Source organism: Oryza sativa, chromosome 4, assembly GCF_034140825.1.
Source record: "Oryza sativa Japonica Group chromosome 4, ASM3414082v1".
Lineage (NCBI taxonomy): Eukaryota > Viridiplantae > Streptophyta > Magnoliopsida > Poales > Poaceae > Oryza > Oryza sativa.
The window spans coordinates 23,799,822-23,823,617 of record NC_089038.1 but is presented as its reverse complement, the minus strand read 5'-3'; the positions used below and the strand labels follow the sequence as shown (position 1 = coordinate 23,823,617).

Sequence of the window (23,796 nt, the reverse complement as noted above, 5' to 3'; positions counted from 1 at the left end):
TATGAATCCAATACTCTCTCCATTTTTTAATAGATAACGCTGTTGACTTTTTCTCACATGTTTGATCATTCGTCTTATTCAAAAAAATTTACGTAATTATAATTTATTTTGTTATGAGTTCTTTTATCACTCATAGTACTTTAAGTGTGATTTATATCTTATACATTTGCATAAAATTTTTTAATAAGACGAATGGTCAAACATGTGAGAAAAATCAACGGCGTCATCTATTAAAAAACGGATGTAGTATTTATTAGGTTCACATATCAGCGATAAAGTCACACGACTTTAAGAGGCTGTTTAGATCTCTACCTTACCAAATCATTGGTAGTGCCAAATTCTTGACATGTTTTGGTACTATCAATTTTTTGGTTGGGTAGAGATTCATTATATATGTTTGGATTGCTACCAATATGATGACAAGTATTGATGATATAGAGAAGAAGGTTCTAGATTAGTGACAAATTAATCATAGGTATGACTAACAATTTGGCTTCAATCCAAACCTATATGATTACTATTTAAGGTACTAATAAATTGGTAGGGCATATTTTGGTATCAATCCAAAATAGCTCTAAATTATCAAAATTATGTCAGTGATAAAATCACGTGACTTTGAAGATAGAGAACTTGGTGCAATTTACAGCCTTGTTACAGGGAGAGCCGGAGAGGGTACGGTCGTGTGCACTCAGCAGTGGCCGTGGCCGGGGCCCGGGGGCGGGCATGCACACGCACGAGGGGCGTTCTGCCCCAAGTCCCCAAGTGCCAACCTGCTGGCGACGAGTGGTGGTGCATGGTGGTGGTGGGTGGCTTTCGGGAGATGAGCTCGCTGCCTCTCTGCTGCGTGCGCGCCTGGACGTACGACGAGACGACGAGTTCGCGCGCGACCGAATCCACATGTATTCATACGCACGCAGACATGGCAAGTCGGCGTGCTGCACCGTCGTCGCCGCCGGCCGGCCGGCCTCGCGCGCGGCCACGTGCCCGCTCATCGTACGACGCGCGCGCGCGCGGCTGCCGATCCCAACCCCACACCCCTCGTCCCGGTCGTCAAAGAATTACGCGCGCACTCACGTAACACGAGTAGAGAAGTACAGATCTCACAGGGATAAAAAAGAACTAATTACCAAGTGGTTCTGCGTAAGGCAAAGCTTTTTTTTACTAACCGAGAGGCCCACTGTAAAATCGCTGTAAAGTTAATTAACCAGCTAGGTTTGTACGTTGTTCACTTGTTCAGCCTCAGGGTCAGGGATGCGATTTGCCGGAGACTTTTCACTACCAGGGATTCTTGCTACTCCCCATGGAGTCCACCGTGCGCTCGCCTGATTGAGTTCACTGCCACCCGTTGGTTTGATGCCTCCACGCCGGTTCAGAGCGAGCGGTTGGGTAAAATCAGGCGCGCGTCACCGGTGGCGACGGCCGACGTACGGGTGTCGTCGCGGCCGTCTCACAATGCGGTGGCTCGCGCGTCCGTGGCATTGGCACGATCGCACAAATAAACGCGCCCTGTGATTTTCTCGGTGAAGCGGCGTATCTCCGCGACTCCACCGGTGTTTTCGCCGGTTCAACGCAGCCCGAATTGGCGAATTTGGCCAACGGCGGCGGCGACCGGCGAGACCACCCCCGATTCCGCGCTTCGGCTCGGCATGTGTCTTTATCCCCAACTGCATATCATCAAACTTTCCTAATACAGTTAGTACGTGAAAATTCTATAAGTATTTTCTATTTGCGTAAGTTTGGTTGCATTGTATACGGTATACCTACCAATCTCATCACTATAGTGTGCTGCTATGGCCTACACAGAAAAGTAGGATCTATGGGATATAAAATCTTCATCAATCATAAAATAATTAAACCTAACAGGCGATCTATTTACTGCTTGGTACCCTGACTCTATTAGAAACATTTCCCAGTATTAGGGAAGACTTGAGTACTAGCGTGGCCCAGCCCAGTACACTGCTCGGCTGGGTTTCTGAGCGACCCAGAAGGCCGGACTCTAACGTGGGCTTCTTTCGGCGTCGGTTTCTGGGGCCGGGAGTACACGAGGGGGAGGGACGTCTCCGAGGCCCATGAACGAGAGACCGTCTCCGCCACGGCCCGCAGCCTCGGGGGCTTAGCCCTTGTACCGCCCGTCGCGCGCAAAACCCCCACCACGCCGCCGCCGCCGCCGCCGTCTCGTCAGCAAGCGCTGCCCGGAGAGAGAGAGAAAGAGAGACGCGCCCGCGCCATGGGGAGGCCGAAGGGCGGCGCCGCGGCGTCCTCCTCCTCGTCGAAGAAGCCCAAGGCGAAGCCGAAGCAGCGCGGCGGCGTCGACTTCAAGGTGAGTTCCCCCCCTCCCCTCCCCCAACTGAAGCGACGCCCGCTCCGACGAGCTCACTGGTGTTCGGGTGTGTGTGTGTTTTTTTTCTCTTCGTGGCTCGCAGAAGTACAAGCACAAGGTGGGGCGGAAGCTGCCGCCGCCGAAGAATGCCACCGACACGGAGATCAAGTCCAGAGGTGAGCTGCGGGCGCCTCTTTTTTTTTTTTTTCCCTCGGTGGCCTGAGGTTTTCGCAGCAGGGCGCGTAATTTAGGGTTTCGGATTGTGATGTGCGCGTGTGTGGTTGCAGCGATCGTGCTGCCGGAGCAGAGCATGGCGTCGGAGAGGGCTGGCATGGCCGTGAACAAGCGCGGGCTCACGCTGCGGGAGCTCTTGCAGCAGACGGGCCACTACAATGCCAATGTGCGCCGAGGTGAGCCACCGATAGGCAGTCTCTGCGCGGACTGCCACCCAGATGGCCAGATAAACAGTTGATTCGATCGATCGATTCGGCCTGTGCTTGATGAGACTAGCTAACTTGGGCTGCATTGTTATGTTATTTTGTTGAAGCTGCGCTGAATGGGATAAAGGATCTTGTTGCTAAGCATCCATCAGAGCTTAAACTTCACAAGGTTGCAATTGTTGAGAAGCTACAGGAAAGAATATGTGACACTGACAAGGTGGTTCGTGAATCCTTGTTCAGTATACTGCAGTCTCTCGTCTTCCCATCTTTGAAAGAGGTATTTCCCCACTTCTTGCCAGTTATTTCTGAATTCGTGAGAGATCTCACGAGGTTGCTATGATTCACAAGCTATTGGTAACTTGATCACTGTTTTTCTTCCCCCAATTGTCTATTTTAGTTTCATCATGCTGACCATACGGGCTCTTCTAGCTACTAATGGATTTCCATATCTTATTCCTTCTATCATTTCCATTTTCTAGTTCTATGCTATTGGCTGCATATGTGAGACAATTGGTATCTATTTATGGCAGGACAATGCAATATCGACACGCAGTACACTGTTTCTGCTGATGGCCAATATTTTGAACGGAATGACCCATCTATCCATGGATATCCAGTTAATGTCTTTCAGATTTTTGGAGCTTGTTGTTATTAATTTCCCATCCTCCTTTCCAGGATACGCTGAACAGGTGAATGGGTTTCTTTCATGTATTGGTGTTTTGAAAGTTGAAAAGGTTCTTGTGTTAGGAGGCAATGTATTGGTGGCTACTTGCCCCTGACATGTGCCCTTCTTCCTTTTATCTCTATTTACAGAAGATGGGAGGTGTTAAATTAACATAAAATATTTCATAGTCTATCTTTCATCAACTAATTATATGTACCAAGGCATATGCTATTGAAACTTCTTCTAATTCCTGCTAGGATTTATGTGAGATTTAGCACATTCATACCTAGTAATAATCTCAGTTTCATTATTTCTTCTGATAGGTCTTCAACAACTTTCTTGCTGTACTGAGCAATGACAGGATTCATCTCCAGGATAAGAGTAAACTTAACAGTGTCCTTAGTGGGCTCGGGCAGTGTCTTTCTCAGGTTGCTTATGCAACAGAAAATGGTGATGCATCAAATCGACTGGTTTGTACAGTTGAATCATCATTTTATATTATTTTACTCTTAAAATTAGTTGGAGCTATAGCAACTAACTTAGTGAAACAGAAAATTTGCATGTTCAGCAATGTATCTGTATCAAACACCTTCTTTGTCATATTGGAATGATCAGAATATTTTCTAATCGTCTACAGGTTCATAATCTTTCTGGTAGGGAACTTTGGAAATGTACTCTTGATGAAGATAACTCAGGAAGTAGTAAGTCTTCTACATGTTTCCCATGTTTTATTGGTCCCTAATTTGATATTCAATTTATGTTGCTACGCCTCCTTAAATTCAAATTCATTTGTAAGATAACCAGAGAAAGCTCTGCAGTAAACATATCAGACCACTCAACTTAATCTATATTCATTTACAATTTAGCCTTGTTTACCATGCATTTCTAGCTTGCTAGCTTTTTCATGAAACAACACACTAAACAACAAATTTACTATCTCCAATGAACTGTTGATTTATTTATTTATTTTATTTTATTATTATTTATTATTATTTTATTATTATTTTTTTTTTGGGGGGGGGTCACAGTTGCACTTTCCTTTTGGTTATGTGGACTGGAAAATGTTTAATCAGAATAGTTAATTGATTGTTAATGGAAATTTGTTTGGTTTAGTTTAGAATACAGTGGAAGAACAATACTATATGGAAATGACACTGTTGTATTATAAAATATCTTTTACGCTTTTTTAAGTTTTATGCACATCCTACATGAATACTCCCTCCGTCCAAAAATATAAAGGATTTTGGGTAGATGTGACGCATCCTAGTAATATGAATTTGGACTGACTCCCTTATATTTTGGGACGGAAGGAGTACTTGTTATTTCTTTTCTTGTGCCATTAAGTTAAGACAGGCTTGATATTATGTCTTATAAACCTGATGCACTGCAGGAGCATTTGCGATGTCCAATATATTAATGAAGCTTCAAAACCTCTTCCAGATTCTCGTTAATTCTGTAGAGGTCTCAGTTTCAGAACTTTTTGCAAAGTCAACTATTGATGCTCAGTCAAGTGAAGCATTATTATCAGCTCTTCACTGTCTGGATCTAATATGTAACATATGTATTCAAGAGGTAAAGAAACCTCAGATGAAATTTGGAAGATCCAAAATTCAGGTTGGACCTGAATGGTTGAAAAGTTCCGTGTTAGTATATGCAAAGAAATTGTGGGGAGTAAACCGTTCATTCCACGAAAAGGTTTCAATTTCTTCCCCTTTTCATTTCTACCTCCATACTACTGGTATGATAATATTTAAAACGTTTCGTGACCAATTAATAGATAAAATATGCTACTAATATGATCAACCAATAGATAAAGCATGCCATTTTTGTGTTCTCTACTCATAGTGATATCTGACTCTCTGTGGTATCAAAACTTTTGGAACCCTGGCTGGAGATTAATTTCAGATTTTGTTCTATTCCAGACTGTTAATTGTGTTCTTCAGAAAGCCTGGTTATAGCATATCTTTTGCTGACAATCTCAGTGATTTCTTATGGAACTCTTTTCATGGCAGGGAGATGACAGATATTATGTTTTCAATCTGAAGATTGCTGAAATATTTTTGTGCTTGAGTGCATGTATGGACAACACCATATTTCCAGCTGATGAATTTTGCCAGTTTGTATCTTCTCTACTTGCAAAGGTTGTCTGTGGCTGCCAGTTTCAAGGACTGATTTCTATCACTGGCTAGTTGAAAGTTCTTTAGTCCGCTTGTGCATGTTGTTCTATAGCTATCGTCTTATAGACAGCTATTAATTATTCATTTATTTTGTCAGGCAAAAACACTTCGCAATAAGGATACCATGGAAAAGCATTTGAGCCCACTTATAACTTTCATACCAGATCTTGTATCCAATGCCCCAGATGACTCAAAAGGATATTTATTAGAGGTATGACTAATTTTCCTTTTACTGATCTCTAGAAAGTATTTGGGTTACTTTTTAACGTTACGAAAAATGAGAGACTATATTCAACTGCAGGCATTTACAGATGCATTCTGGGATTGCAAGGTGGATTGCAAGCTGATTTTCCCATATTTGGATGCAGTGGGAAAAATGCTGTTTCCTGTAGGTTCCTTCTATGGGATACATACTAAACTTCCTTTGCTACATAACTTCTTCTCTCTTTTTTTCTTTTTTTTTTTTTTGTGGGTGACGTGTTCAGGTTATTAAGAAATAGGACTTGATGAAGAGCATGCCTAGTGAAAATTGCCTACTTGGTGCTAACACACAAATATCTTTTAGGGAGAAATGCATCTCCACATGTACATGCATTACATGCACTATTATAACTGTAAGTGCTTGAAGATTTGGGTGATGGTATGAAGATCTGTAGGTTGATTTGAATTTTCAGTGTTCGAATCTGGATTCTGGAACCACATTTGATGGTGATGTTAGTTCATGTACCTGCATGAACATTGGTGGGTTGTCAAATTAGTTATTAGTTAAAAAAAAAGATGGTGAATAGTCCTTGTACCAATTTATATCACATGAAATTCCAAAATAAATCTTTAAACCGCTGTATAGAGAAACATAAAAGAGAACCTTTGTCTAATGATGAATATAGATATAATCAAACAAGGCAAAACTTGCTGTCCCCAAACACCATCCATGCTGAGATTTGAAAATTTACAGGTTGTTAAGTCACTTGGTAGATCGTATGTTCAACTTGTTCCTGGAGGACTTTGCATTCCTCCTTATTAGATGCTCAAAGCCTCAAACTAAATAATTTTGCATATTTCATCATGCTGAGAATTACCTCCCTACAGCTACTAGCGCCAAAAATGTGCTAGTGGATAACGGCTTACATATGCTTTCTATTAATATTCATTTGCCTGTGGTTAGGAAAAAACAGGAATATTATTTGTGGAAAATGATTCAGGCTCTGAATACCATGGTGTGTGGGTAAAAGAGCTACCTGGAATTCTACTACAATCAATTGACAAAGCCCCCTCAGTAACAAAGGTCTGCTATAGGTTTATTTATCCAGTATAGAGTTGGAATACTCAGATTGGGCATTAATGAAACCTTTTCAATAAATAGTGTACTTTATGATCATATGAATTATCATAGGTTGTTTTGGAGCTACTTCTAAGAATTGGACAGTACTTCCCCACAATGGAGTTTGGAAATCTGCGTTCCTTCATTAAGTTATTTGGTGTTAAATGTAAGTATAAAATTACTGGTTGAAGATCTTTTTTATCCTCTATGATTTATCGCTTTATGTGTAATTCCATTTTTCTTGGACTAATGACATTTTGCTAATAGCATCATCAGGAACCATAGAGCTTGGTCCATTCGTTAACCTTCCACGTGATTGCCAAGAACTTGCCATTTCATGCCTTTATTACTTCTCCAACCTGCTTCCCGACACAATGGAGCTGTTGGCTTCTTGTTGCTTAAGTATGCATTTTTGCTTCTCTGTTCTGCGTTTAGTGTCGTTATATTCTTTCCTTTAAGGATTACAGGTGGTACATAATTTATGGAATGCAGGTGATGTGCTGGAACCCACCATATTGTTTAGAATTATTGAGGTTCTACAGTCAACATACAAGGCTGGGAATTTACATATAACAGAGCAACTCAGTTTCTTGTCATTGCTAATGGCACGATTCAGAGTTCATCCTGGTGAGTACTTTTTTTTTTGGAAGGCAAACTTTTCTTAGTTTAAGTGGCTTACTTTAGGTGAAAATTTCATACTATGTGTTTTGCTCTTTAAGTTTTATCCTCTAATGGTTATTTTATCTGACATTTTTTTCTAACAGCTTTCCTTTTGTTTTGTTAAACTAGGGTCTTTCTCTACCCAGGATAATTCCCAGAAGGGCTCAAATATGAATACTTTTAAATCATTGAACCGCCTAATTTTAAATTCTCTATCTGAAATGGGTGATGGCTCCCTGGTTCTTGAGTTAATGTGGGATAATTTATCTAAAGAGATTGTGAGGATTCAAACCATGCTATGTTTTTATGTTTTCACCCAAAATCCATTGAACTCATATATGTTTGTTTTGTGCAGGCACAGATACCATCTTTACATAACATGAATGGATTGTTTAGAATTATTGTCACACTTGATGCAGGAACTTGTAAGCTCATGAACGAAGATGCTATAAAAATTATAGCTGGCTACTTGATTGATGCTGCTATGGTGTGTACTCTTCTGAATTCTAAAGCTCTGGACTCTGGTATTTGCAGTCAGTAATTTGGTAAATTTGTACGCTAATTCAGGAGAACGTAGTCGAAAATGGCAGATTAGTCGAAAATGGCAGATTGGCGTATTTTGATGTTAGAAAACCTATTGCCTATAGATCTGATATAATCGGATCTAACATTATTTTATGCATATTCTTTGAAAACTATGAGAGTTCACTAACAGAGCATATTTACGTGGTAGCATAGGGAGAGTATCGTGAGTAATAAGCTCTTCACATCACCTGGTGAAGCGCAGAGTGTCAGATTGAATGCATTACGGCATAAACGTTTTTTTCAGTTACACTAGCTTATGGATGGTAATTATGAGTTTGACACCTGCAAAGCTTTTGGCAAACAGGTGCATTAATTCATTGTCATATAAATTAGAAGCGCATCTCCTTGATTAGTTCATAAGCATTGCTTTATCGCTGTACTTTTTTGGGTTTTGATGAGAATTGATTTCACCCAATTTTATTGTGTACATGCAGGATTTGTCTAAAACCATTGAGCTTGGCTTTCAATCTGATAGGACAAGACTATTTCAATACTTTATAAAGCCTTGCATAATCATATTTTGCCAGAACGAGAAGGTTCTTTGCTGCGCATTGGAGATGCTTAAATCTTTCGCAACAGGAGATGACCACGTGCTTTCATCTGCATCCAAGTTAAACTACCCAGGAGAGCTTTCACATCGAATTTGTGTTGTCACAACTATACTCATATTCTTATGCAATGATGGAAAACTCCATAAAAACCTTTCTTTGGGCAAATGTGTTATTAAAGGTATCCTGCAACATACAAGGCATCTCATGGTAAGTGGTGATAACATAAATGCCTTTGTTTGGTAGCCATATTAACTGATGAGATTTCAGTTTCCTACATTTTAGTCATTTTTCATATTAATCTTAAATTCAGGGAGGTCAGAATATCAAGGGCAAAATTGAACATTTGTGCATGTGAATCGTATGTAGACTAGTTTGTTGAATTTGTTCCTACTATGAGAGAATATTTGTCCTGTGCTGTACCTAGATCACTATCACTAGCTTGCTCTATTATGCCTAAATGTCGTTGTTGTGAAACTGGCCTTCCTAATGAGTTTGCTCTATTCAATACTTGCTGCAGGATTCTAATGTTCTTGATGTAACATATGAGGACAAGCAGAAGTTAAGATTTGCATTTGAGCAACTAAAGACGAAAGCATTGCAGTTGAACTGCTGGGACAGAAGTGAGCTGGAAGGGTTTTCAAGCACCACGTAAATAGTACCAAATACTAATGGTATGTGGGCTCCTTCGTCATTGTTTGCTAATTATGTTGATTTATTGTTTTTTTTTAAAAAAACGAATGAACTTACTTCCATCCCATATGATAGGTACTGCCGTAATGTGAAACCTTACTCTGCACGGGATGAAAATTTTGACGAACTGAAGGTGAAGATGGAGAGTGGACATGGTGACTGGTGAGGGGCAGAAGGATATGTGCCATCCGACCTGCGTCAGACTCCAGTATACACCTCTGCTGTTCAGCTGTTACCAACACTTTACGAAGGTCTGTACTTTACCCAAAGATTAATTTCACACTTCGATTCTATCTTAATCCTATGTTTCCCAAACGGTCTACGATTTGCCATAAACACACGAGTTTCTCAGGAGCACTAGGTAGATTTGTCATGTTTGACAACAACGTGCCTGACAGTAATATCTTGCTATTGCAGGTGGCCGGAAAATGCATTGTTCACATGTTGGGAACGAGGTGGTCCACTGGTCCATGTATCATTGTGGTACAGCGCTTGGTTTTGATGCAACAGAATTGCAGTTTAGACTGCTCAATAGACCATAGGTTATTTCACCGAAAGGTTTACATTTCAACCTACATGTCCATGTAAGAATCCCGATGTAAATGTAGAAATTTTGTTTTGGAAGTTCATTTCGGGCCTCTCATGTCATTGTTTCCACTTCCTGCATATATACTTGTTTCACCGAGACAGCCTCAAAGCCATTTTCATTTCCATTCGCCTGGTCAACGTTGGCAAAGGCCATAAGGCAGTTTCCAACGTGCTTACACTACTGCAACTTACAACCATATCCATCACGCTGGTGCAACCACATCCCCTACACACAAGCTCACAAATCACAATGTTTGTCTGCGGCCTTATTCTATCAACTCATTCATTTGGTTTTGGGTAATCTATCAATTCATTCATTTGGTTTTGGGTAATCAATGGTGTATGATCGGGTCGCCATTTTGGGTAGCAAATGATGTAGCTTATCACGAATTCACGATAGGGCATGGCTGCTATAGTGCCATCTACTCCCTGGACATATAGTACTACGAATCTGGACTAGTCCCATGTCCAAATTCATAATACTATATACGCAGTATCATCTACGACGGGCGTACAGGCTGCTGCTGCGTGATGCAGTGTATGTTTCCCCCTGCCAGCACGATCTCTCTTGCGCCTTCCACCATCACCACCTGAAATTCACGGGTTCCGTCAGAACACCCAGCACAGTTTTGAGTTCTGACGTCGTAGCCATTGCCGAGTAACAACCAACAGCCACTGCTTGCTTGAGCTGTGGTCGCTGACAGACAGAAATCACAGCATCGCTGGATAAAGTTTCGAAGTGAAATGGGTCAGTGAAGATCACCTCATGATCAGGAAATGCCTTCTGAAGAACAGCACACGCTTCTTCGTCCCACTTGTCGCCAAAAGCTGGTGCTACAATTCCGCCATTGGCTATGTAGAAGTTTACGTACGAGGCAGCCAATCTCGTGCCTGGTTCCCTCGGTATAGCATGCTCCTAGAAAAAAAAAGGACTATTCATTCTTAGAAAGGGATGAACACGCTCATTTTCAATGGATTGAAGTTAGTAATGAATATGACAGAAATACTGACTGTTTTTACAACACCCTCTGACTCTTCCTTTGTCATGTACAGAGGCCCTGGGACGTGGATTTTCACAACTTCTATCTGCCGTCCTTTCGCATCAACGGACTTGGAGAGAGTTGAGAGTGCATCAACGGACCTTTGGTACTGTGGGTCGTTCTCATCATCGGTCCATGACAAGAGGACCACCCCAGGTTTAATGAAGCAGCATAGATTGTCAACATGACCATTTGTATCATCATCACCTAGAGAAACCATTGCAGGCCTATTTATCAGTAGAATGGTTGAAGAAGCAGGGAACAGAACTATTATGGTTTTACACCTTTATGTGACAGAATGTTTTTGGTGGTTACCATAAAGCCCATGAGGTATCCAGATGACCTTTGCGACTCCAAGAAAATCCTTCAGCTCATTCTCTATCTCTAGTTTGGTCATGTTGGGGTTTCTGTTAGGATTCAACAAGCATTCTTCTGTTGTGATGCATGTACCTGTTGGAATATGGCAATTCATTAGCAAGATACCAACAAATATACTGAAACTATATGCTTGTCAGCAAAGATTCAACACATGAACAACCTTCTCCATCTACATGAATGCTTCCACCTTCAAGAACCATCGTGTGTGGAAATCTAGGGATCCTCTCAATCTCAACTATCTGAAATCAATGTCCAAAACAGAACTAGTTCTCAGACCAGATGGAGACTAGCAAAAGATCTTTTTGACCTTGAAAGATGTCAAATTTTCTTTAAGAAGGTTATTCTCTTCTTACTTTCTTGGCAACATAGCTGTCAAGGCTCCAATCAACATAGCAACCATCAGTGGCTCCTGCAGGCATTAGCAGCACAATTCACTGAATCTTCATACGGAGCAGGTGCAAAGAAACTAGCATGTCTTGATAATGTACGCTTTTCACACTGTTAATAACAGACACAAGCACAAAGATTTAATTTGTGAAGAAAAATGTTTCATCACACAAACAATCTAATTGAAATAAATAGCATGAGAAAGAACTGAATAAACATATTACTCAATATAAGAACAACATACCTCCCCAGGCGTTAAATTCCCAATCAATTCCTGCTATATTTTTTTCTGTGATTCCTAACCCTGGTGCACCTTTACGAACAATAAACTAAAAAACAGGGATACTGTTAGCAACCCAAACACTGGAGAGCAAATTTGGAATAAGAAGGCTTGAAGTAGCATACAGTGGGACCAATATCACGGAACCAGCAATCATTCATGCTCATCTCGACCACCCTGATGTTTGGTTGATGTAGCATTAGCTCATGGACATAGGGATACTGCATGAAACAAAAGTATGAATTGGTACCACTGTGCAATCAGACATGATCGTGCAACAATTCACAACACAGATCATAGGAGGCAATGTGGAGAAAATCTGTTACCTGCTTGGCACTTGCACATATAGTAACAGACTCAAACTTTGAAATGGCAATAGCAGTTCTTGCAAATACTTTTCGAGCTGGACCAGCAAGCTCTCGCCAATTGTCTCGACGCTCCTGGGATTCAAAGTAAAAAGAACAATGCTCACTGTTAACCAAATGCTCACTGTAGTATAGAACAAGGATTGGGGAAGAAGATAGATGAAATGGATACAGTCTGCTTTTCATATTCAAGACCACAGTCCAAAATGACAATTATTGATATTGTCAAGTGGATATTCCACCTAACCACTCCCTTTCGGAGTTACATATACTAAACAGCGATTAGACAAGACAAAATAGGGCATGTACAGGGTAGAGTAGTCCACAGATGTCACTGCAATGATCAAACGATCATTCATGATTATAAAATACATATATGTAGAAAATGTCAATGTGCCAGTGTTTAAGCAATGTGCCACAGCAACGTGAACCAAGACAAGACAGGTAAATATCTCTAGAATCGTACATCAGAAAAATCAGACAGCAAAGAAAATGATGGTCATGACTTATAGATTGAGTCAATCAGGGATAGGGAACAGTAGAGCTTTAATAGCGTGATGGTCCCAAAATTACAACTTTATTTATGCGTGAGGGGAAATGATTCATTCATTTGTACTAAAAAAATGAAAAAAAAAATCATTCTTGAATAGTTTTAAGACAAAAATGATACTGTCGTTTGGACAACCAATGTAGCCGCCTACTTAAAAAGTAATCCATGTGCTTACAAATCAAGAGTAATAAAGTTGTGGATGTTCCGGTGAGGCGGTGATAGAATCCAGCCTAAAATATGCTCGTAAGCTAGTACCGATTCAGAGATTCCAACTTGACGAGAAATAAACAATACCCCAAATTGCTCTGTGCACTTTAGATGGGATGGATTGATCCCGAGACCGCGGCGCGCGGCCATCCATCAAATCCATTCACTTGGGAGGAAACCAAATTCTACACGACGCGGTAGGATTTACTTGTTTCTTCTTTCTTTTTTTTTTTGGTTGGCGATAAAAATCGCGAGGATGGATCCATCGGAATTCAGAATCCAAACGGAGAAGCGAAGAACAATTAAACAGAAAAAAAAAAGATGAGGAACCAGAGGGAGAGAGATGAGGGAGAAGTACGTACAGGCCAGCCCATCCAGCACTGCTCGTGCGGCTCCCACTCCGCCGGCATCCGGAACCCCATCTTCGCCGGGCGCCCCTCCATCGTCGTCGCCTTCGCCATCCTCCTTCTCCTCTTCTACCTGATGAACCACCTCTCCTCTTCCTCCTCCCTAAACCTAAATATCCAAAATACCCGCCTGATTAGCGCCCAATTGGCGAAGGATCTGCGCTCAGCAAAAGCAAAAGCGATGGGAAAAATGGGGGCGTCCCACGACTCCCACCCGCATCAGTTGCTTTATATACGTAGGCGGCGGGGCTAGGCGCCACGTGGCTGGAGGAGAGAGGGGAGTGGGGACCCTTCCCAACAGCTTCGCGTGACCAAGTTTGGCCACACGAACCTCAGCAACTTTTGTCAGAAAAAAAAAAAAGCAACTCCACGAGAAACAAGAAAGCGAGAAGCCGTCAGGGAGCTCGCCGTCGCTGCGTGGGGCTCGCCGGAGTAGGGGGCGCTCGGGGAGCCTCCCGAGATCCGCCGCTCGGCGCCGCCGCCGTCCTCCGGGCGGAGCTCCCGAAGCTCGCCCCCCTCGCGCGCCGGTGGCGTTGGCGGGGCCCGCGGCCGGGCAGCTCCGGTGCTGCGCCTCCACCGTCGACGACGGCGTCGTCGCCGCAGCCGTCTTCCGCCGCGCCGCTGGACGCCGCCGGATCTGCCGCTCGTCGCCGCGTGGGCCCCTCCACCCGGTTGGAGGAGGACGGAGAGACCGACGAGGAAGAAGGAAGGTCGCGATGCGCTGCCGCGGGGGCCACATGTCATTGGTGGGGCCTACCTCCTCAGATGCGCTTTGGTGCTGTGCAAATGTAACCACTAGATATTTTTTTACACTTTGGTCTCTATAAAACTTTATTTTGTAAATAAACTCCTACTTAAACTTAGGTTATGTTCGGATACGATGGTTACTTAAAACAGGACGAGCTATTAGCATATGATTAAATAAGTAATTAAAATAAAATTGAAAAATGGGTTATATGATTTTTTTTAAACAACTTACTAGCACTTTGGTAAGCGTGTGTTTGAAAAAACGAGAAAGTATAAGTTAGGAATTGGTATATCTGAGCACAACCTTACTAAGTGGGCATTTTTCTCGATGCTACCGGGGTGAAACATTTCATCGTTAATGATACTAGCGCAGACACCCTCGCTTCCTTAGCAACCAAGCGTTCGAGATGTAGAGCCGTAGAGGGATCAGTGTTAGCCTCTTTAGCACCGATCCTCTCCATGTCAATGAAATGGCTACCACGGAGGATAAAGGGGTGTCGGTGCCAGTGTTATTAGTGACCCAATAATGTTGGCACTGAGGAAAATAGTCTATTTTAAAATTAGTTTATCCACAGATCTACTCTCTCTATTTCTATTTCATGTTATAAGTCATTTCATTTTTTTCTAGTCAAAATTCTTTAGATTTGATTAAATTATATAAAAATTTAGTAACAACCACAACACCAAATTATTTACATTATATATAACATTGAATATATTTTGACAATATATTTATTTTGTGTTAACAATATTATTATACTATCTTTTATAAATCTGATCAAATTTAAATAAGTTTGACTAAAAAAATCAAAATAACCTACTATTTGTAATAAGTTTTCAAGCAGAGCTAAAATGTAAAAAAAAAACCCACACAGGAAACTGGGGATTGGGGAAAGACGGCGTTGCTGGTTTGATGGTTTCTGTTGCACTGACCTCCCACCCTTGGGGTGGGGGCGGGGAGGTTGTCAGTATCGGTGTGTGGGGTGGTTGGGGGGGGGGGGGGGGGCGGTGATGGGTGTGGCGAGCGAAGATGCAGCCAGCCACGAAGACATCGATACGTGAGGACGGAAGGAAGGAAAATGAATTGTGATCGAGACCGTGTCGTTGAGAAAACTGGATGTGTCGCCACGTGACGCGGACCAAATCATTGGCTTGAAAGAAACAGGGCGCTATAATTCCTCCAAGTCATCTACACAATGTACAGCAACATATATACTTGCAACGTAATACTCTCTCTCTCTCCGTTTCAAAATGTTTGACACCACTTTTTTTAAGTACGTGTTTGACCATTTGTCTTATTTAAAAAAAACTAAGTAATTATTTATTTTTTTATATTATTTGATTCATTGTTAAATATACTTTCATGTACACATATAGTTTTATATATTTCACAATTTTTTTAATAAGACGAACGGTCAAACATATGCTAAAAAGTCAACGGTGTCAAATATTTTGAAACGGAGGGAGTATGTGTAATGGAGGAGGGTTGCTCTTACTTAATTTACTTTACTTTAGATCAAGTTTAAGTTGATGCGTGTGCGTAAGTTTGTATTGAGGGGATATACACATGGTGAAAATCGATGAGTTATAACTAAAAAATTTTCTTGACCGGGTTCCTGGGTACCCCTCCCATACTCTACCTCCACGCTCTGCTAAGGAATGGGATATACTACATGTATGGCATTAAGCATATCTATTACGGAGTAGTAATCAACCAATATTATTATTCTCTCTCCTCTGTCTCTTACTAGTTATTTCATCCGTTCAACAAAGAATCAACTAGTATTGGATGTGCCACATCTAGATTCATTTTTTATGGGAGAGGGAGTACCACTTCATCATTAAAAATTCCGTGTGGCACTTTTTAATAGATTATGATGTTACATCATTTTTTTATTGTCAGATATATAGAGAGAAAAGTATAATACTATTTAGTACTACGCACTCCCTCCGTAGAAAATATGCACGGGACCCATTCATCATTCACACGAAAATAATGTGGGACCCACATGTCTATCCTCTTTCCTTCTTCCTTCTCCCTTTCTCTCACTTCTCTCTCTCTTTCTCTCCTCTTTCTCCTTGTCTGCACGCCGAGGCAGTTGGCTGAGGGCCAGAGCGACGGCAGCGAGCAGGAGGGCGGGCGCCGCCTTGAGACGGAGCGGCGACAACGCGGCATCGAGGCGGAGCTACCTCTCGTCGTCCTCAAGGCGGAGCCACAACACGTCTTGCCCTTGAGACGGTGGCGCGAAGCGAGGAGTGGTCTCCAGCGACGCCTTCCACTGACGAAGTGGAGCGATAACGACGAGCTTCAGCGTGGAGCGTTATCCCCATCTTACTTGACGCCCGACGCCTTCCACCAAGCCATCATAGACGAGGGGGACCTGCTCATCCCGCTGGTCTATGTCTGGAACAACACCACCTTCGATGATTCCATGTCTTCTAGATCATCTTGGCTGCCCCAATACCCCGTCGTCACAGCTGTCCGCAAGGGCGACAAGGAGCATCTCCGTCCCAAGGTTGATGTAGCCATCGGCTGCGACATCGATGTCGAGATTGGCCACATTGAGGTGGATGTCTTGCGCCTCACCTCCTAGCTCCACCACCGCGCCCTCACCCTTCCATCCCCACCGCTAGGGTGGAGCTCGCCACTAACGCCGCTGGGGAGGAACCCGCTACCACCGCCGTTGGGGAGGAGACCGCCGCCACCGCTGCTGGGCTAAGAAACGAGGTGAGAGGAATAAAGGGAGTGGTAGGTGAAGGACCTGTGGACCCACATGGCAGTGGATTCCATATTTTTTTTGTGTGAATGACAAATGGGTCTCGTACATATTTTTTTAATTCTAATACACATAAGCGTCACGTCAACTTCACGTGGAACGGAGACCGATTCAACATTGCCACATAGGCGCCACATCAGCGAAACCGTTACCCACAACTGCTGATGGAGTCAAATTGCGCTGGTTTTAATAGTTGGGGGTTGAAATATCGGTATTGCGGTTTAGGGATACGAAGAAGATTCGTTCACTAGTAAAGAAAGTCAAAGTGAACTAATCCTCCCATCCGGCATCCCCAAGGCCCCGAAGGAGCTTGGGCCAAGGCCACAAGCACAAGGCTAAACCGAGCCTGTAGCCGCAATAGGGCCCAGCACAGCACCGCAGCCCATCCAGTAACATCAGGAAGGCCCCCATAACCTCCAACTCGTGGATAAAAATGAAAAACAAAACAAAAAAAATATTTTCCCCTCTAATCTTCCTCACCATTCGCGCATCACCCAGCAGACGTCGCGGTCGCTCAAGCCTCAAGTGCGCAATCCAATCACCGCAGCCGCTGCAATCCTCCTCTCTTCTCCGTAGGTAATTCCTTCGAACACCTCGCGCGCGCGCGTCCTCTCCGATCGAATGGCGTAGCGGCTGGGTTTTCCCGAAGAGAGCTTGATTGATTGGCATGGCTGCCGTGGTGGCGGCGGCGGCGGCTTGCTTGTCCCCCGTGTGCGCTGCCGCTGCCTCCGTCCCGCGCGCTCGGGTTTGCTTCGTGAGCCCCCCCGGTTCTTGGAGCTGCCTCGCCGCGAGCAATGGCCGCGGGTTGCTTCGCGGTGGGAATGGGATGCGGTTGCGGTGGAGGGCACCGGTGCGCGCCAAGGTGGACGAGGACAAGGAGGCCGGGCTGGGGTTCCGCGAGCCGGAACGGAGGAGGATGCGGCTGCGGCTCCGGCCGCGGCTGCGCCTGCTGTGGTGGCGGCTCCGGCGGCTGTCGCCGCGGGACCTCCCCGGGGACGCCGCGGCCGCGCTGCGGCGCGCCGCTCGACGCGTGCCGCCCGCCGCGGCCGCGCCCATCGTCCTCGCGGTCCTCCTCCTCGCCGCCCGCCTCGCGCTGCCCAAGAACGCGGCCAAGGAGGTGGCCTACTCGGACCTCCTGGCTGGCCTCCGCGCGGGCGCCGTCACCGCCGTCGCGTTCGAGGAGGACTCCCGCCGCATCTACTTCCGCAGGGCCGCGGACGACGGGGGCGGCAGCGACGACGCCGGCGCGGGCGCGGGCGAGGCCCGCAGAGGCGCCGCGGCGGCGGCGAGGTGGCCGTGCTACGCGAGGAGGGTGCCGCACGACGAGGGGTTCTTGCTGGGGCTGATGCGGGACGGCGGGGTGGACTACCGGTCGGCGCCGCGGCCGGCGGGGAGGCTGCTGGTGGACATGCTGAGCACGCTGCTCACGCTGTGGGTGTCGCTGCTGCCGATGATGTGGTTCATACAGCGGCAGATGTCCGCCGGTGGCGGCGCAGAGAAGCGGCGCCGGCCGAGGAAGCAGCGAGTGGGGTTCGACGATGTCCAGGGCGTCGATGAGGCCAAGGAGGAACTCGTCGAGGTGAATCTGGATTCTCTGGCTACTGATTTACTCATGATTTTGATGAGTGTGCATAGATAACAATCAGTAGACATGATACAATGTGGGGGATGAATGGGAATGCAAATTATTTATACCCAAATGTTGGGACTGCTTATCTTTGCTTGACTTATTGAATGGCTTGCTATTGATAATGCAGATATCTAGGTTGATAATCGAGGTAGCTATGGTTTGCTCATGATTCATTATTATACATGCTAATGCTACTGTATCTACCTCAGTAGTGCCATCTGAACTAGCTTCTCTCTTGTGGGGTGGATGGGAAATAGAAAAATGGGTTTGGGATCCATGTCATGTTGTTCTACTGATGAGAGGAAGTTGTGGAGTGTAGGACATAGGAATGTGTCAACAAGGTGTTTTGAAAGCTTAAATGTAGATTCAAGAATCATTTTGTTGATTGTGCTGCAAATTTTACATTGTTTTTGTTGTAGGAACCATATATCTGCTCCATTCCATTATCTGAAAATATATCTGCTCCATATTTGTTTTGTGGATCCTCAGTTGAAAACAAAAATACTGGGACTGGGAGGATATCTGAAATATAAATACATATATATGATAGAAAGTGGAAGTATAAAACAGTAATATACAGTTGGATAGATAACTAGTACTTCCATTTTTTAACTCTCAACTCTGAAGTTCGTGATGATTGCGGGAATGTTAATAACTAATGCATCAGTTTCAATTAATATCCATGTTCTTAATTTTCCTCGCTAGAAATAATTGAGTATGTATTAAATGTGACAGATTGCAATTTTCTAACGCAGGTAGTGAGTTGCTTGCATGGTTCACTGAACTACAAGAAGCTCGGAGCTAAATTACCCAGGGGTGTTCTGCTTGTTGGGCCTCCAGGAACTGGGAAAACTCTTCTGGCAAGGGCAGTTGCAGGAGAGGCTGGAATTCCCTTTTTCTCTGTTTCTGCTAGTGAATTTGTTGAAGTTTTCGTTGGAAGAGGAGCAGCCCGTGTAAGGGATTTATTCAAGGAGGCCAAAGAAGCTGCCCCATCTATAATTTTCATTGATGAACTTGATGCTGTGGGTGGAAGTCGAGGTAGAAGTTTTAATGATGAGAGGGACCAAACTTTAAACCAGGTAGGATTCTAGCACCTTGATTTTATCTATCCTCTGATTCAAATGATACTACTGAATGAAGAACTGCTTGCTTTCTCTATCAACAGCTGCTTACTGAGATGGATGGTTTTGACTCGGACATGAAAGTTATTGTCATGGCTGCTACTAATAGGCCTAAAGCACTGGACCCTGCTCTGTGTCGCCCTGGTCGGTTCTCAAGAAAAGTTTTGGTTGGTGTGCCTGATTTGGAGGGGCGAAGGAATATTTTGGCTGTTCATTTAAGGGACGTTCCTTTGGAAGAGGATCCTGAAATAATTTGTGATCTGGTTGCTAGTTTAACACCAGGATTGGTTGGTGCGGATCTAGCAAACATTGTGAATGAGGCTGCGTTACTAGCTGCTCGAAGGGGTAGGTTAAAATTTATGTTGTACATTTGTACTTCACTTATCACCTTAATGCAAGTAATATTATTGCTACATTGAACAGCTCTTTGAGTTACAAGGTTTAGAAAGCTAGACCATATATGCCTTCTTTATTCTTCTCAGAGACTACAACTGAAATGTTTTCCCTTTAGGTGCCTTGACTTAATTCACCATATTTTGATATTTTACTGGAGAAATCATAATAAACATGCTATTGACTTTTATCTACTTTCTTGTTGTTTTAAGGATGGTTAATTCATTCTGATGGAAAAATCTGCTATTGAATATACTGATCTTGGATTTTTACAGGTGGCAATACTGTGGCTCGGGAGGATATTATGGATGCAATTGAGAGGGAGAAATATGGGGTCAATGGTAGACAAGAGAATGCTGATTCTGAAAGGCAAGGCCTCACTAAATTGTTTCCATGGTTACCTAAACCTGGAAATAGACCAACAAACCCAGATGATATTGGAGGAGTTATGGGATATCATACATTAAGCTAACTGGAGGCTTTGCAAGGTATCATTTGAGATGTTCATCAAACTTATATTTAGTAGGCTTTGCTTAATCCCCCATCAGTTGAATCTACTCCGAATTCTTTAATTGAACATGAAATATGTCTTGTTAGTTTCTTTAGCAAGTCCTTACTCCTTAGTAGAGACCAGCATAGGTTTGCAAACATTACATTTGATGGATCACAAACAGGTGTAAAGTGCACTCATCTTTAGCTTGTGAAATTAGAGATAGAATAGATGGGAGTTGAAAACCTTACGTTCTGGTCATTTGGCTACTATATAGCCAATCTAGTTTCAAAGTTTAAGTTCAGGATTTATCTTGCACATTTGTTGCAGTTGTAAGGTCCAGTAATGAGGCTTGGAGGTTTCCAGTTGTAACTCGTTACCACTAACCAAGGACTGGCCAGTTCCCAGTCCACTCTGTAGCTTTCAGGAGGATATTTTCAAATATGAGCATGCCCTCACTACCCTCCAGCAACTTAAGATTATGCATGGGTGAGTTGGTGCTCACCATCAAACTATCTGAGTCTCCCAAGTAGCTGAGAAATTTAAGAGCAATTAGGAAGCTGCTGGAGAACCTCCTGTTTCTTTGTAGTATGCGTCCTTAACATACTCTGCTGTGTTTCATACTTTCATTAATATGTAGATTTCTGTTTATGATTGTATAATGTGGAGTATTAAATATCAATTCATGCCATTATTAATATATTCTGTGGCATTGCATAGTACTATCCTTTTCCCTTAGACAAGGTATTAGCAAGTGAAAAATTCAGCACATTAAATGTTTGCTGTGAAATCTTCTCAGTAAGTATTAGGCTACAAGCTTTGAATTCCTTTTGACATGCTCCTCCTTTTGTCCCTGCAATCTTATTTAAACTGCAACATCCTTATGTGGCCTTTTGTTTCTGTTGGGCAGGAAGAAAGAAGTTAAGCTGCAATCAAAATGGTGTTTGAATTGCCAACGTACATGGGAACATGTCGGTTATAGTCGTGTAGGAGCAAATATGCGTCTCTACTGTACATGTGAAGGATACTGCACTCTTCTGAGTTTTGGGGCTGCAAATTTAGGTGCTTGGAGGAGAAAACTGCCACCAAATCAGAAGAAATCAAGCTTCTGAATGTGAAACACGGAGGTCCAAGGATTTCACTTGACAACAATCTTGCGCTCTGTAGTCTTTGCTAGAAGCACTACATCTGGTTTTGTTCCATAGACAAATTGTTAATAGAACAATTAGAATTAGATTACAGGATAAGGTCGCTCCAGTGTTCTGCTGTATACATACCATCAGCCATTCAGCTCATTCGTGCAAACCAGAAGTTATGCTGCTGCTGGGTCCGCGACAATATGTAAGTTTGCAAATCACAATTAGAGACGAGCACTCCTTACCATTTCAAATTGTGCATCGCTTTGCTTTACCTAAGCACTAGTCTCTTCACGTTGTTCATCATTTTTCTTCAACTGAACTTTCTCCTACTGCTACAATTCTATAAATCTGCAGGTATCAAAGTATGAATAGATTATACACCTTTCAACTTTCAAATTTGAACTTCTCTGTAGTACTCATTGTCCTGTGTTATCTATGTGCCATTTTCTTCTGCATTTGCTTGGTAAACTCTGATGTGTCTGCATGACTTCAGCATTACTGCTAAACCTGATCACAAACAGGGGATTACTGGTGGATTGCCAAGTGGGTTCCATGACAGTTAGTCGGAGAACGACCCGGCGGCTTGACCCAGAAAAAAGGCCATCTGCTGTCAGAGACACACATCCCGTCCTGAAGACGACATGACCTTAATAATTGGGAAGCCATGCAATGGCTGCAGAATCAGGACATATACCCTTGAGACAAAGATGAAGCTTCTCCCAGCAAGAAAAAATGTTGTGTAAAGGGCAGAGCTTTGGCATGTAGACCTCGACCTGTCATACACCGGAATGAAGGGTGTGGTTTGGCTTTTTGTGTTCTTTCTTCTGGGCTGCTTAACCAACCATGCTTATCTCTGCAGGATCAGGTCACAGGGATCAAAGGGGGGAATAAAATGGAAACTGATGGGAATAAAATGGAAACTGATTTGTAGCTTTCAATGTTTCGTTCTCAGCTTTGCTATTAGCTTTCTCCTGATGATTTAGAGGCCATGGTGGTCTCAGTTCATGCATCTATGACCTGAATGAATGAAGCTTGTCCTGCACTTCAGATCGATCGGAGTTTCTGTGTGCATATCTAAACTGCTGAGTTTTGGGCTTTTGGCCTGACACTGTTCTGCCTAAATTTTTCAGAAATGCCTTCCTAGCTACTAGCTAGGTCATGAGCTATAGCCATCAAGACTGTTCGAGTAGTTTAGTTAGCAAAAAACAAGACTACAGAATGCCTACTGACAAGTTGCCACAAAATATAATCATCTGGTATATATAATCAGCTTCATGTTAATATTTGAGAACGCATGCTTAATTATTTAGACGATGATGACAACGGCGTGTAAACTAGACAGCTACCAGTTTCAGAAGTACGTATATATACAGGAATCACAAATCGATCGATGACATTTGTAAAGGTGATTCATGCCCTGTCCGTCTTGCACCATGTACGTTTGTATTGCTCGTGCTTTGGAATTAGGACTAAAGGGATAATACGATGAGGACAAGACACGCATATGCTGAGACGAGAGATAAGCAGACTACATTTTCTGCAACTTTCTCAAGGAATTGGAACAATCTAGGGGAAGCTACCAAATTGATGAGAAGGGCCCTTACCTAACATATCTCATGGATATACAGTACTGAAGATATTTTGTATGTGTACTTCCTCCATCCAAGAATAATATAAACACATCTGGAGTATAATGGCCGAATACCCGTGTGCAGAAACAAAAAAGGAAAAGCCCACCATATACTTTGAAGCCTAGATAAAAATATGAAAAACACAACGAGAATTAAAAACAGAAGCCCACCGTACACTATACAGCCTAAAAATTTAAATAAAATTATTTTCATTGTAAAAATCTTCAGATAATAATTTTTATAATTTTTTATCTTATT

At 43.1% G+C, this 23,796-nt stretch overlaps 3 protein-coding genes across 6 annotated transcripts; 2 read left to right on the top strand and 1 right to left on the bottom strand.

The window, feature by feature from the left end:
* Window positions 1-2,101: 2,101 nt before the first annotated feature.
* LOC4336098 (uncharacterized) lies at window positions 2,102-10,049 on the top strand. The gene is made up of 21 exons (XM_015780809.3): window positions 2,102-2,320; window positions 2,424-2,496; window positions 2,608-2,730; window positions 2,868-3,037; window positions 3,291-3,449; window positions 3,748-3,894; window positions 4,062-4,125; window positions 4,815-5,119; window positions 5,437-5,565; window positions 5,699-5,812; window positions 5,903-5,989; window positions 6,767-6,886; window positions 6,995-7,088; window positions 7,190-7,324; window positions 7,415-7,549; window positions 7,712-7,860; window positions 7,938-8,069; window positions 8,602-8,925; window positions 9,236-9,389; window positions 9,484-9,659; window positions 9,826-10,049. The coding sequence occupies exons 1-19, from the start codon at window positions 2,228-2,230 to the stop codon at window positions 9,368-9,370; spliced, it is 2,688 nt and encodes an 895-aa protein (XP_015636295.1). The 5' UTR covers window positions 2,102-2,227; the 3' UTR covers window positions 9,371-9,389; window positions 9,484-9,659; window positions 9,826-10,049.
* A 32-nt stretch (window positions 10,050-10,081) lies between these two features.
* Window positions 10,082-14,323, bottom strand: LOC9272649 (agmatine deiminase). Of its 2 annotated transcripts, none has more exons than XM_015780811.3 (11): window positions 13,825-14,323; window positions 13,566-13,719; window positions 12,408-12,521; window positions 12,207-12,302; window positions 12,046-12,130; window positions 11,768-11,823; window positions 11,575-11,653; window positions 11,352-11,486; window positions 11,008-11,243; window positions 10,760-10,912; window positions 10,082-10,586 (listed from the first exon to the last, which is right to left on the bottom strand). In XM_015780811.3, the coding sequence occupies exons 2-11, from the start codon at window positions 13,662-13,664 to the stop codon at window positions 10,497-10,499; spliced, it is 1,143 nt and encodes a 380-aa protein (XP_015636297.1). In that variant the 5' UTR covers window positions 13,665-13,719; window positions 13,825-14,323; the 3' UTR covers window positions 10,082-10,496. The 2 variants fall into 2 exon arrangements, with proteins under 2 accessions (XP_015636297.1, XP_066165697.1); XM_066309600.1 differs by having other exon boundaries at window positions 14,019-14,323.
* A 3,310-nt stretch (window positions 14,324-17,633) lies between these two features.
* Window positions 17,634-22,958, top strand: LOC4336096 (probable inactive ATP-dependent zinc metalloprotease FTSHI 3, chloroplastic). Of its 3 annotated transcripts, none has more exons than XR_001544893.2 (6): window positions 17,634-18,713; window positions 19,520-19,843; window positions 19,930-20,230; window positions 20,554-20,766; window positions 21,679-22,109; window positions 22,429-22,958. XR_001544893.2 is itself a non-coding variant. In XM_015777914.3 (5 exons), the coding sequence occupies exons 1-4, from the start codon at window positions 17,802-17,804 to the stop codon at window positions 20,748-20,750; spliced, it is 1,734 nt and encodes a 577-aa protein (XP_015633400.1). In that variant the 5' UTR covers window positions 17,634-17,801; the 3' UTR covers window positions 20,751-20,766; window positions 21,679-22,183. The 3 variants fall into 3 exon arrangements, 1 of the variants encoding a protein (XP_015633400.1); XR_001544894.2 differs by having other exon boundaries at window positions 22,401-22,958; XM_015777914.3 differs by lacking the exon at window positions 22,429-22,958 and having other exon boundaries at window positions 21,679-22,183.
* The last annotated feature ends 838 nt before the right edge of the window (window positions 22,959-23,796 follow it).

What these genes read in the sequence shown, in the direction of transcription:
- LOC4336098 (XM_015780809.3), top strand. Translation starts at nt 2,228, where the DNA reads ATGGGGAGGCCGAAGGGCGGCGCCGCGGCGTCCTCCTCCTCGTCGAAG. An exon ending in CAATGCCAATGTGCGCCGAG is followed by an intron (nt 2,731 to 2,867) that starts GTGAGCCACCGA and finishes ATTTTGTTGAAG; the next exon opens with CTGCGCTGAATGGGATAAAG. An exon ending in TCTTCCCATCTTTGAAAGAG is followed by an intron (nt 3,038 to 3,290) that starts GTATTTCCCCAC and finishes TATTTATGGCAG; the next exon opens with GACAATGCAATATCGACACG.
- LOC9272649 (XM_015780811.3), bottom strand. Translation starts at nt 13,664, where the DNA reads ATGGCGAAGGCGACGACGATGGAGGGGCGCCCGGCGAAGATGGGGTTC. An exon ending in GGAATTTAACGCCTGGGGAG is followed by an intron (nt 11,824 to 12,045) that starts GTATGTTGTTCT and finishes TAATGCCTGCAG; the next exon opens with GAGCCACTGATGGTTGCTAT. An exon ending in AGGCATTTCCTGATCATGAG is followed by an intron (nt 10,587 to 10,759) that starts GTGATCTTCACT and finishes CGTGAATTTCAG; the next exon opens with GTGGTGATGGTGGAAGGCGC.
- LOC4336096 (XM_015777914.3), top strand. Translation starts at nt 17,802, where the DNA reads ATGGCTGCCGTGGTGGCGGCGGCGGCGGCTTGCTTGTCCCCCGTGTGC. An exon ending in CCAAGGAGGAACTCGTCGAG is followed by an intron (nt 18,714 to 19,519) that starts GTGAATCTGGAT and finishes TTTCTAACGCAG; the next exon opens with GTAGTGAGTTGCTTGCATGG. An exon ending in GGGACCAAACTTTAAACCAG is followed by an intron (nt 19,844 to 19,929) that starts GTAGGATTCTAG and finishes CTCTATCAACAG; the next exon opens with CTGCTTACTGAGATGGATGG.